General features: G+C 31.7%; 1 protein-coding gene across 1 annotated transcript; it reads right to left on the reverse strand.

Moving 5' to 3' along the window:
- Positions 1 to 9,506: 9,506 nt before the first annotated feature.
- Positions 9,507 to 13,672, reverse strand: LOC108330881 (anthranilate phosphoribosyltransferase, chloroplastic). The gene is made up of 10 exons (XM_017565471.2): positions 13,437 to 13,672; positions 13,208 to 13,351; positions 12,980 to 13,141; positions 12,817 to 12,900; positions 11,919 to 12,107; positions 11,115 to 11,205; positions 10,712 to 10,771; positions 10,488 to 10,606; positions 9,928 to 10,062; positions 9,507 to 9,841 (listed from the first exon to the last, which is right to left on the reverse strand). The coding sequence occupies exons 1-10, from the start codon at positions 13,623 to 13,625 to the stop codon at positions 9,809 to 9,811; spliced, it is 1,206 nt and encodes a 401-aa protein (XP_017420960.1). The 5' UTR covers positions 13,626 to 13,672; the 3' UTR covers positions 9,507 to 9,808.

Here is a 13,672-nt window from a genome sequence, read left to right on the forward strand (position 1 = left end):
AAATATATACACGACCATTTATTTATGTGCATGTTGTTTTACCTACCAATCAAACAAACGACTCTGTTTGAACTCTCTTTTAAAACAAAGTTGAGTTTGACCACGTTTGTAAATTTTGAAATAAAATGGTCATATTTCTATAGGATAATGGGTAAAAGCCATATAAAAATATTGGTATATCGATTTATCAAATATATTAATTTATAACTAAACAACTAAATTGTTTTATCTTTTATGAATTTAATCTTACGTATTGATTATCAAGAGAAATTTTATACTTTCTTCTTTAGAAAATCACAACTTCTTTTAAGAAAACTTAGTTTGTTACTCCAATAATTTCTTTAAATAACAATATCACAAAAATTCGTTTCAAATAAATAATTTATAATTTACTTTTACAATAATGAGTTTATACAACTATCAAATGTATCATATTTGAAAAATTTTAATTAATAATTTTAGAGAGTAAAATAATATATTTAAAGTAAATGTAATTTTAATGTTTAATTGTAAAATTACAGGAGTTTATTACTTATCGGTTACAAGGTAACGTGGATTAATATATATATATATATATATATATATATATTACTGCATGGATATTTAAAAATTATAATATATGAATTATGTCAAATCCATTAAAATTCATTCAAAACTCCATCTTAGTGGATTACATGTATCAAGGAAGGGAATCCGAAAATCAGATAGTAAAAGACAAGTGTGTGATGCAGATTGGACGTTCGATTTTTTACGGTAGCAGCAAAACTCAAAGTTTTCAAAAATGCACGCCACTTCTGCATGCACCCTTCTTCCTCAAAGTTCAGAACTTTCATTTTCTCCTCCTTCTCTTTAAATCTCCTCCTTCTCTCTAAGAAATCTTAACCATTTCTTCTTCTAATCACCACTCAGACACCGTTTGAACACTCTCGGCGTCGAGGGCGTTCGTTTGAACCGATCAGTTTCGGATTCTGGACTGGTAAGTTAATCTCTCTCAGCCGAGTGGTTTTTCTGTACATGCAAACTCAGTTTTCGGTTACATGAGTTCCTTAACCCATTTCTGAACGCCTTTCTAGTCTTTCATTTGGTTAGTTTCGTAAATCGTGATCGTAGTCTTCTAAGAAATTGGTGGTGAGCTATTCCGTTCAAATTGTGAACGTTCGGTCACACTTAGAGGGAAGGGAAGCTTATATAATTTGATTTTATGTTCGTTTTGAATGGATGCATGTTCGTTGATTTACTGAATGAATATGAAATATGATTGTTGCTATGTTTTGACTGTATGAAGTATGAATATTTACTATGATATGGATGTATGAAATTATGAAGATAGATGTTGAGAAATGAATTGATATAAAGAATTCTAAGTATGTAATTCCATATGAAAATTGATGTTCGTCACTGAAGGTCTTTGACCGTTCGGTTTTCTTGTGGACTCGGTTGGAACTGGATTCTTTCATTTGGATGAAATTCCAATTGAGGACCGAGCGTCTTCGTTTAGTAATATTTGTATATAAGCATTCAACCAAGGATATTCGTTCCTTGGTATTCTGTTATAAACTTAAGTATATCTATATGTATTTGTATATATATTGTTCGTCTTGAACACTGCTTAAAAGGTATCTTATATTTATCAAGTCTTTATTCTATAATACTAAGTAGTGCTCGGTCTTATACCAAGCGCTCGTACTAAGTAAGTGCTAGGTCTTACACCAGGCGCTCGTTCTCCTTTCCGTAATCTATCTTGATAATAAGAGAGTTCGTCCAAACTCCATAGAGTTCGCTCTCTACAATGCTCAGTCTTCGATTGGCATTCAGTTTTCTTAATGTTTAACTCATTAAGAAGCTAAGTATTTATTTACGTTCGGTTTCTTCATATGATTCCGTCAAGTACTATTATTAGATGTCCTACAGTGTTTGTCTCCATGGGTTTCGGCCTAGAGTCTTAATACTCGGCCTAGGCTTTACGGTGTTCGGTTTGGACTCTCAAGAGTCAGTTCATTAAATTGGCTCACTTGGTAAATAACGTTCGATTATATTAGTCTCTGAAAAGTATTATTGTATTCGGTTCCTTTCACAACCAGTGAGTAACTCTCTTGATTTGATTTGTTTTGAATCGGAGACATCTCGGTCTCACTCCAAGTGTTCGGTCTTGTTCTGGATTAAAAACTAACATTCGGTATTTGGTATCCTAAGGGATCTTTATTCAAATTGGTTCAGTTGAGGTTTTAATAATGAAAGATGATGGAATATGATATGGATGAAATGACTTTGGTTATGAACGAGTATTCTGGGGAGGAATATCTCATGAATGTATATTGGAATTGGTAAAGTATGAATGTGGGCATGCTAAGCTGGCGGTTCATCCTGATATTCCGTGATTACTCGTTTCTCACATAGAGAAGGGTAAGTCATGTGTGAGAATGGCAGGAGGTCCTAGTCCTTATGGTTAATTTGGACGGAACGGACTAACCTCGGGTGGCAGCTGTTGAGGGTATCCTAGTTACTACATCACCCGGGTGCACGAACGTCGTAGCTACACAGAATTCATACAGTCCGGACAGTTAGAGTCTAGTATTAGGCTTTTCATGAAAGAGTTAATGAGTTATCTTGTTTAAATTGATTGAGTGAGATATATATTGATAATTGAATTAAATTACATAAGCTTACCCTATTTCCTGTCTTGTCCGTTTTGTACGTTCGGTGGTTCTCCTTCTGTTTCAATGATCATCCGTGTGGATGTGAGCAGAAGGTGAAGCTTTGCTGGAAGAAGAAAGTTTGGTCGACATAGAAGTTAAGACCGAACAGTAGATTCGTTTGGTCAATAGTTAGTTTCTTTGTGTGATAATCGTTCGGTCATCTGTTGTTTTCTTCTTTTGTATGACCGTTCAGTATGTCTTCTGTAAACCGTTCGGTCTAGATTGCATATTTGTACAGTTTTAATTTTCCCGCTATCTTGTAAGGTCGTTCGACCATAAGCGTACTTCTCATCTTTTGTAACACTGATATGGAATATTATTAATATGTGATTATTCCCTTATATAGTTTTTATACTGTATTTTTGGGATGTTACAAATTATATTAATTTGATTTTATAAAAAGTATAATTATAATTTAACATAAATATTTAATGTGATAAAATTAAATAATAATATTTAATTTTTCTTAAAAGAGAATGTATTTTGTATATACATTTAATGAAATAAATTGTATATAGTTATTTTAAACAATATATTATGGTTGACTTAATCAAAATTAAATATTAAAATTTAATTTTAATTTGAATGTAAAAAACATTATATAAAAGTATAAAAGTTAAATGATGTAAACTAATAGAATAAATTGTTCTCCTGAAAAATATGATCAAAATTTATTGTTGTGAAAATTGAATAAGTAGTATTTATCAATTTAGGTTTTAAGGTTCGTTTCCTATCACCAATCGGTGATTTGTAGAGTTTTTTGAGTTTCCTTGCGGTGCAAGCATCGGTCAGAGTTTTCTAAAGCTGTGCAGTGTTTCTCTAAGGTAAGGGAAGCTAGATTATTGCTTTAATTTGTGATTTGGTGTAGATGTGTGATGACTCTGTGTTTATTGTAGTGATTAGACTAAATTTAGGTTTTTAGAGTAAATATATTATGTATAACTTGACACCTTTTAAAGATATATTGAGGAACTATGATATTGAACTGAATTGAATGATGCTTGATGTGTTATTTACTATATGGAATGTTGAAATCTATTATAGAGTGATCAGTTAAGAATTGAAGTGATTTATACTTGTTTAAGTTAGTTTTTGAGGAAGTGGGGTACTGAAATTTTGAATTAGGAGTTGAGTACTGAATTGATGAGTTGGAATAAGCTAGGCAGGTCAATTGGGACTTGCTTGAGTCCCTAAGCTGCTGAAAATTGTAGTAAAAGTGGTAAAATGTGATTTGGGTCAATGAGTTGATGAATTGGATGTTTTAGAGCAGAAATTTGTTAGCAAACACTTTAGAATGAGGTTATGAAGGTTCAGACACACTTAGTCAAGTATAATTAGGTATATTACACAATTTAGGAGGGTTAGAAGTTGGGAAAAATAGTTGGAATTAGTAAATTTGGTGTAGGTTGCGTAATTCTACAGATTTGGTGCTGTAGATTATGCAGACTCGCTGAGCGAATAGAGTCGCTCAGCGAGTGGTCGTGGAGGTTGGCTCCCTATTTATTGGTTTGCACAACGAGAAGGGTCGATGAGCGAGAGGTCTGGGTCTGGGAGCACTGTGATTTTATTCGACCAGCGCATGGAGTGGCTGAGCGAGTAAGTTGAGGGACTGGTCCATTGTCGGGTGAGTTTCGCTAAGCCAATGATGTCACTAAACGCGAGTTCAGGGTCTGGTATCACTGAGAATTTTATTCGCTCAACGAGTTGGGTCACTTAGCGAGTGAGTTGGAGGTTAAGATCACTGTTAGTGGATTCGCACAGCGAGCTGGGTCGTTGTGCGAGTAAAGTCTGTGGTCGCTCAACGAGTGTGTGTGCGGAGCGACTGTTCCAGATTACCATGTATCCTTTTATTATATGATCTCTATTGGTTTGAGTTATGTAATTAATTCAATTATGGATGATGTATGATTATATGATGTATGACTATGTATGGGTATTATGTGAGTATCAAAATTTATGTGTCTCATGAAATTGTGAAAGTGTGCATAATTGTATTGGTCAAATGATTCCACGGATGGTTATATGGGTTCCACGGGAGGACTCTTTCGGCATGGTTAAGTGTTATTAGAATGAATACAGGGAGCTCAGTATTGGGGGTTATCCTAACACTTTAATAATCTTTCATTCTCACATATAGATGATTGATTCATGTGGTGAGAGTAGTAGGAGGTCCTAGTGTAGGCACTACTTTGAGGCCTATTACGCGGTAACGGACTAACCTTGTGTGTGTGGTAGGGTGAAACCCATGGCAATGGCTGTTAAACTTTTGGCAAGCGTACCAATAGTCAACTGTAGTATAATGATTTTTAAGTAAGAGTGTCGAACCCATGAGGAACATTTCGATTAAATAGATAAATTGTTATCTCAAACAGTATATATACAAGGATGTTCAATTTGATTCATGATGGATGTTGATAAATAAAACTACGTTGCGTGAAAGTAAAATAATAACAACAAATAACTTAACGAAGATTAATATGAGAAGTTGGGATTGAATTCATCTATCTCACTCGTCTGCAATCTGGATGAATACAAACATATAGCAACTGAAATTACCAACATTGATGCAACACACCAAAGTCATTTATATCGATTCCTCACATATAAAATTCATAAGAGGAGTTCCTTGAATATTGATTCCTCAGATATCCAACAAACTGTCCAGCATTATATTCAAGTGTTATAAGCAATTGATAAACTGAAATCTATCCCTAGCATCACAGAATATCAAGTATTCTTGCTCAGATTAGAGTTTTAGAAATACTTTCCAGTCAAGTCTAAAATCCACATTCATGAAACTGTTGTTCAGGTAGAATCAAGCATTAAGAGCAGAACAAAAATACCAATGTTGAATAAAAATAGAAATGCTATATATAAATATCACCATATTACATCCGAGTTCGAATCGATTACATTCAATCCCAAGAGAACAGATCAGCCACTCATGGTGGAGATTGACATTCTAAGAGATGAAGATGAGAATCCTAAAGCTAAAATGGACGAAAACCTCTTTGGGTCGCTCTGTGTCTTCTTTTCTCTGCAGCTTTCCCCCCTCCTCTCTTTCTTTCTGCTTCGTAAGTATATAAACTGCCCGAATTCTCGCTTAAGCTAAATTATTCTCGCTTAAGCGAGAAGAAACTTCTTGGAGAAGATAATCATTCTCGTTTAAGCTAAAATATTCTCGCTTAAGCGAGAATGACTTTTAAGGTAATGGCTTCCTGGACAAGTCTAGCTTAAGCGAAATCATTCTAGCTTGGGAGATGAGCTTACTGTGGAGTAGACGCTTGATGAGGATGATCCGGTGGCTTAGTTATTTTAGTCTAGTTCGTAGATAGTTTTGTATTATCATGTTTGTATATAAAGTTTAAATTTATAGTTGTTTTGGATAACTATAAGTTATACTTTATATTTTATTTAACTGTTCTATCATATCATACACGTGATGACTCTTTTATATAGTATTTTACTATATTTTTGGGATGTTACACATAACAGTTCCTTTAGTTCATATTACAATTCAACGTAGTTCAATGTACTGCAGTTTGATAGAACAAAAAATAATTTAGTTTAGTTCATCTAAACTAATTTTTAGGTCATTTAGTTTAGGCGAATTATTTTTTTTGTTCAATGTAGGTTTTAACAGTTAAGTGCAATTCAATTAATTTTGTTTACCCCTAATTGTGTTACAACCCCTTTCTTACGTCATGAAAAAAACTCTTGAACCTAAGCTGAAACAACATTTTGAAGTATTTTTCATGGAATTAATGGATCTAACTCCTCACTACCAAAGAACCCATACAATTTAAATTCTTGATACTTCTCAAATTTGACATCATAATCAATAATTATTTTAACATACCTCAATATTATTTTTTCTGCTCTTGAATTCATTTTACTTGCATAATGCATAAAACAAGACAAGAGACTTACAACAAATAGATTGTACAACCTTGTTGCGGTGAGATAAATTAGACATTGAATCAACCTTCTACAATATCTTTCGTCAATTTTATTAGCACCATCTTCCTTGCTGAAAAATAATTCTCCTTTTATTTATCAATGTGTTAAAAGAGTTGCATTTCTCCATTTGAAATTTCTTAAAAATTTCTTTTTAATATTTTCTTTGAAAGATTAGAACCTCATTCTTACTTTTTTTTATCTCAATTTGAAGAAAATAAGTCATGAGACCTATATGTATTATTTCAAAAACTTGCATCATTTCTAGCTTGAACTATTCAACTAGTATTGTGTAATCTCTAGTTACTTAAATATCATCATCATATTGAGAAATTATGAGAGAGTTATTTCCTTTATGTTTCACATAAAAAGTATATTCATGTAAGCTTTTTTAAAGCATATGATCAATTGAAAATCATTTATCTTGTTGTGTGTTTGCTTTAAACCACAGTGGACCTTTTTAAGAAAATACACTTTTGTCTTTTTCACCTTTCTTCATTGATCCTTTTGGCTGCTCCACATATACTCTTGAAGTTATCCATTTTAAAATAAATTATTTAATATCTAACTAGAATATTTTTCAGTCATTTTGCATGGCCACTACTAGCACCAATATCTAATATGGACATGATATGGACATAAGGATAAAAGTGTCAAAATAATAAACATCTAAACTTTGTGTATACACTTTTACTGAGTTTAACCTTGTGCTTATTGATTGAGTATTCCACATCTAGTTTTGTTGTGAAAAACCCATTTATCTCCAATGATTTTTCTATCTTTAGGCTTTTCAACAAGTTCCCAAGTCTTACCTTTTTTTAACGGTGGCTAACTCCTTTTGCATTATATATATATATATATATATATATATATATATATATATATATATATATATATATATATATATATATATATATATATATATATATATATATATATATTAATCATTCTGAACATATAAGAAAATATTTTTAAGTCGATTACTTTATTTTATTTTATCTCAACATAATTTTCTTTTTTGTGCTGAATTTTACATTTATTTTTGTTGTTTGTGTTTGCATTTGTCATTTAGTTTTATTGATGATTTAATAAAAAGATTTATGTACATTTTATTTTATTAAAAAATATTACTTTTATTTATAATTATAGTTTATATAAGATAATTATTAGTATTTATGTTATAAATTAAATTAAAATGGTAAATTATGCAATATGTTGTGCAATCCTCTAAAAGTAGATGATAGATTTATTAGATTTAGAAAGCATGGTTGAAAATGCTCTCATGGATTTATGATAAATTGAAATAATTATAATGCAGTAACTTAAAATTTTACAAAAAGAAATGTTCTTATTTAATATTTAAGATTAAATACGTATTTTTCTTTTAAGTATAAATCCTTATTATTTTTATACTCAACATTTAAAGTAAACATGTTAAATTAATCATGGTGACATATAATCATCTAGTAAAATATTTGGAGGTACGTTCACATGTGATATAGTATAAAGGTCATAAAATATCAAGTACGACTAAATTCATATATTTATTAAATATTAAAATTACTATAAAAGTTTTGAAGAATCAAAGCTTCTTTAACTTTAACATTTATATACGTATTTTATATTTATAGAAGTGTACTTAATATTTCAAAAACCTAAAATAATGTATAAATAATTATTTGAGCGTAAATTAAAATTATTTATTTATTTATAAAAAAAATATTTATATTTTTTACCATAATAATTTTATTTTTAAAAACAATATCTGAGTATTTAACATTCTAAAAAGCAATTACTTTAATTTTTTGTGATAATTTTTAATTTTTTTTTAATTTAAGATTACGTTGATTATGCGAATAAAGTGAAATTTTATGACGTAATTAAAAGAGAAAAATAAAATTGAAATGAATTATGTTTCTTTTTCTTTTAAAATACACTATAAAATTGACTTCAATCATCTGTGCATTTAAAATTTATCATTCAAAAACAACTAAGTACGTCTTAAAAAACACTACCTAAATATAATCTGTAAAAGTAAAGTTATTATAATAAAAAATATAAATATGCTTTTAACTAATTACATTAACAATTTGTTTATATATTAATAATTAGTTTACATGTTACTTTATGTTTTATTTGCACTTTTGTAATTGAATATAGATATATAAATAGTCAAAAAGATAAGAAGCTAAAAAGAAGGTGAAGTCATAATTCCAATTTAAAAAAATAAAAGTAATACAGTAACAGAAAAATACACAAATTTATCAATTGGGTAACAATTTCTTCGAAGTGTCAAGAAACGGAGAAGTTTAAAAGCAGTTATGATATAAATGAAAGCTTTTGAGATGAAATCATACATTAATAGTGTGGTTTTGCATTCATTTCAGAAATTTCTTAATCAAAGCATAAAGCTTTTTGAGCACAGATGAAGGCAAAATAAAAACAATAATAATTTCCACTTCATATTAACAACTTAATTTGTTCAAGAAATGTTGTAGAATAAACAAAAAAAAATCCCTTTATGAAACGGGAAGGACCAAAACTTTATATTCTAAGATTTGGATGATTTATAATATTCTAATATATCTTATCATAATTAAAGAATCTCATTCTAAAAGGAAGGGAAATGAGAACTTCTTGTTACAAAGCAGCTTGATTATCTATCACTGACCTCTCCTATTTCTCAAGGTATTTTATTATTACTATTTTATCAAAATAAAAGAAAAAAAAATAACTAAATAGATTTTAAACAAAATAATTTCCAACTGATAAAAGAAATTTCATTTTTCACCTTCCTTTTAGATTTATAAGCATAGAACTATAAGCAAGGGTAAAAAAGGTACTCCCATAATATAAAGAAAAGCACCAAATAACCTTTTTTGCAACAATTCCACTCAATGAATCCAAGAACTATTAGCATCTTGTCTTTACGAAATCTAACAGAAAATCTCAAAGCTCAAGGTTCCTTTTTTTTTTCAGTACAAAAATAATCCATTTCTCCTCTGTCACTTTTTTGTGACAGAAACGTAAACAATCTATGATCCTTCCTTCTATTCTAAAACCTTTTGCACAGTACTGAGATTATTTTTGTACATCTCTGTAAAACATGTACTGTATGAAGCCTGAAATTACAAAACTCAAACCTGAGTCACGATTCAGGCATCTATGCCCACATCATCTTTAAATTTCTACAAAACAAAAGAGGAAAAGAGATTAATTAGTCAATACAACATTGCAACTTAGGAGTAGGTACGCAATATCCAACTTAACTCACATTTGAGACATCCTTGAACAAGTTGAGAGTTTTCAGAGCCTTCCCTGATTGTTGTGTTTCACGCGCCACAGCCACCCCTTCAGCTAGGTTCCTTACACGGCCACAAACCAATAGAGCCGCTGCTGCATTTAGAATCTAACCGATTCGTTTGCACAGAACAATTAAAAGAAAAGAACATTCATAAGAACTGAGTCATGTTTTAAACATATCTTGGAACATTCATAAAGAACGAGATAAAGATAATAAATCCATTAGTGTTGGATGTGAGGGGATGTATTAGAAAGAACCCTGATCCCATATTGACCAGCGATAAAAGATAATCCTCATCTTACAAACCAGTTTTATAGGGTTTAATTAAAGCATAAACATAATTTGAAGGTAACAAAGGTACACGTTCCATCTCAATCAAATTTTCATAAACTCCCAGTTAAAAGCATCATTTATATATTTCATTCCAAGGCTATAGCATCTTCCACCACTTACAAAGGTATCATCCTCTCAGCCCCAAAAATAATTTTAAGGAAATAAAAAAAAAAAAGGAAAGGAAACGGATTACTCACTAAAGCATCTGCAATAGGCCCTCTCTCTCCACCTAGAACACGCTTCAGAACCTCTGCATTGTACTCGGGATCACCACCTTTTAAGTCCTCAATAGTACAACGAGGAATGTCAAAGTCCACTGTTCCAATAAAAGATCCATTATAGCACTCAATTAGCGACACGGAGCTATATTAGTTTACTCCATAACAGAAACAGATAAAACCATAAATTGACATATGCTTACAGGGATCAAATGAGAACTTATCAACCCTGTCAGCAGTAACATCAAGCACTAAACCAGGTCCTGCATGTAATGCAAATAATAAGATCAGATACAGTACCGATTTAGAAAAACTTCTCAAAATCACACTTAAGGGATGAGAAAATATGGTTATAAAATGAATCAATCCTCTCTTCTCATAAGTTAAATTATTCACCCCTAACTTTTTTAGAAGTTTTCTCGTCGAACATTTTCAAAAGTTGAAGCACATAACTTCATTCCAACTCATAATAGGAGTTTGATTCACTTTTTAACCTCTTTATTTCTTCTCCAATATGCTCTTAGGTAGAAGTTTATTCATAATACGCTTAAGATATTCATGACTCGAAAAATTATTTCAGATGCAGAAACAAGCTAGAGATCTTACCAAGAGGACTCATCTCATCCAAACCTTCAGAGTGAACAACTAAAGCCCTTTTCATGCCAAATCTGTTGAGTGCTTTAGCCATTTTGGAGACCTATCCAGAAGAACATGACAAATAGCTAATTAGGGATGACAGATGGAGAAGGACAGAAACAATTAGTCCTCAACCATTCAGCCTCTATCTTCTTTTTAAGGAAAAAGATACAAAAGTAAGAAACAAAAGCAAATGTTTCTGGAATACGAGTATAAAAAACCACATAATCCATAATGTTTATTTGACAAATAGAATTGCCCAATAAAACATGTCAAATTCGATTTCTGGTACAATCTCCTCAGGTAAACAGAATGACTCTATAGGGATGAATTGTTCAACCAATGGATTATAGAGATTTTTTTAGAAGGATACATATAAAGAAATGATGAAGGAAAAAAGAAAACAACACTAGTTGGGGTTCAAATGCTTCACAGACCAAGTTTTAGAATAAAGAAGAAAAAAAAATATTAAATTAAGTTGATAACACAAAAGAATTCAACTTGTGGGTAGGATTTCAATGTGAACATTACTTCAAAATTCAACCTGATTTTCAAAAATTATAAATCTTCACATTCCAAATTTAGAGCAAATAGACTTTTATATTATATCCTTTCATGATTTTAATATTCTATCCTTAACTCAATTTTCGCTTACCAAAAACTTGAAAAGAAGATTACTCTTCATGTAAATGATTTCGAGTGACACGAAAGTCATTTCTGTAAGATTATTTGAAAAAATAACAAGTCAAAGCTGTAAGACTGGATGGCACTTACCAAGTCCTCTGTGTATACTCCAACAACTGCAAAAGGTGCGTGTGCTGGATTCAACATTGGACCCAATATGTTGAATACAGTTTTGATCTTTAACTTCTTTCTTATTGGCCTGACAATCTTCATCGACGGGTGATATTTTGGAGACATCATAAACCCAATCCCAGCTTCATTCACACACTTCTTTACTCCCTAATTCACAAAACAAAACAAATAAGCAAACACATCAATAAATAACAATTTTTGTTCAATAAATCCTATCGATGCTGGACAAACATACAAACATATAGTCAACATACACAAAAAAATGCGTATTACTGAGAAATATATGCATTAGAGCTTAACTAACAAACTTACCCAACTCTATTATTTTCTACGTTAATCCGAAATACACCACATTATTATAAAGTATCAATTTCATTATATAAATTCAATACTAACAGAAAGAGTAGGATTGTTAATATAAAGCAGCAGTAGTCACAGTTCCAGATTTGTGACAATCTCTGGTATTACAAAATAAAGACAACTTAAATGCATTTGCTCATGTGTTTCTAGCGTTGTTTTCCAATCAGAATTAAAGTATCACCTCGACTATATGTATAATAAAGGCATACATCAAGGGAGCTTTTGGTAATCCGATTCCTGAAATTTCTAAGAATGATTAACACCTATTTGATTGGTCCTGTATATTCTTTGGACATTTAGTGTCAAAAACTTTAATTATTTACCACATAAATAATTAATAAAAGTACTGTTAATGTTTTTCTCAACTTGGGAAAGTTAAATAATGCAGCTTTTTTTTACTGCAATAAAACCCTCTTTCCATCTAGCATCAAAACAATTTTATGGGAAAAAAATATATATAAAAAAATAAAATTGGTAATTGATATTTTGCACTAACCTCAGGACCTAAATCAATCACCACTCCCAGAGCTTCTAACACGTCTGCACTTCCACACGCAGAAGAACTTGACCGGTTCCCTTGCTGCAACACATCACCCTTTCAAATTTCAACCACATAATTTCAATTCACTCACACACTGCAACTTAACAACAGCAAACACCTTCGCAACTCTGGCACCGCAAGCCGCCGCGAGAACGGAAGCCCCCGTTGAAATATTGACGGTGTTGGCACCGTCCCCTCCGGTTCCCACAATGTCCACAACATCGTTCAAGCCTTCAACCTTCGTCGCATGTCTCAACATTGCCCTTGCCAACCCCACAACCTACGAATCCACAAAAACCAATAAAAAATATACAAAAGCTCAAACTTTGCAAACAAAAACACTCACTTCTTCATAAGTCTCTCCTTTGGCTCTGAGAAGCACAAGAACCGCGCTGATTAAGGCCTCGTTTGGCTCGTGAAGCAGCGAGTCCAAACACCCTTCGGCTTCATCTTCCGACAAATTCACCCCGGAAATCAGCGTTTCAATCAGCTAGAATCGCATTTTATATATAAATCAACAGAACGAAAAAAAAATTATGAATTACGAATTAAAATCTAATGAATTGTGGTTTGACCTGGGGGAGAGGTTGAACGGATGTAGCTGCATTGCCCGAAACGGTGGCGTTTGAGGAGGCAATCGAAGTGGTTTGAATTAGGGGTGAAATTGGGTGAGAAAAGAAACGGTGTCGTTGGGAGTTGAGATTGGAACAGGGTGAAGGAAATGGAAGAGTGAAGGGAGGGAAGAGAGATTGTGCTTGTGTCATGATGAAGAAAAATTGGGTTTCTTGTTAAAGACAGTGATAGTGAATAA

Source organism: Vigna angularis, chromosome 4 (genome assembly GCF_016808095.1).
Source record: "Vigna angularis cultivar LongXiaoDou No.4 chromosome 4, ASM1680809v1, whole genome shotgun sequence".
NCBI lineage: Eukaryota > Viridiplantae > Streptophyta > Magnoliopsida > Fabales > Fabaceae > Vigna > Vigna angularis.

What these genes read in the sequence shown, in the direction of transcription:
- LOC108330881 (XM_017565471.2), bottom strand. Translation starts at nt 13,625, where the DNA reads ATGACACAAGCACAATCTCTCTTCCCTCCCTTCACTCTTCCATTTCCT. An exon ending in CCGTTCAACCTCTCCCCCAG is followed by an intron (nt 13,352 to 13,436) that starts GTCAAACCACAA and finishes ATGCGATTCTAG; the next exon opens with CTGATTGAAACGCTGATTTC. An exon ending in TGATTGATTTAGGTCCTGAG is followed by an intron (nt 12,108 to 12,816) that starts GTTAGTGCAAAA and finishes TTTGTGAATTAG; the next exon opens with GGAGTAAAGAAGTGTGTGAA.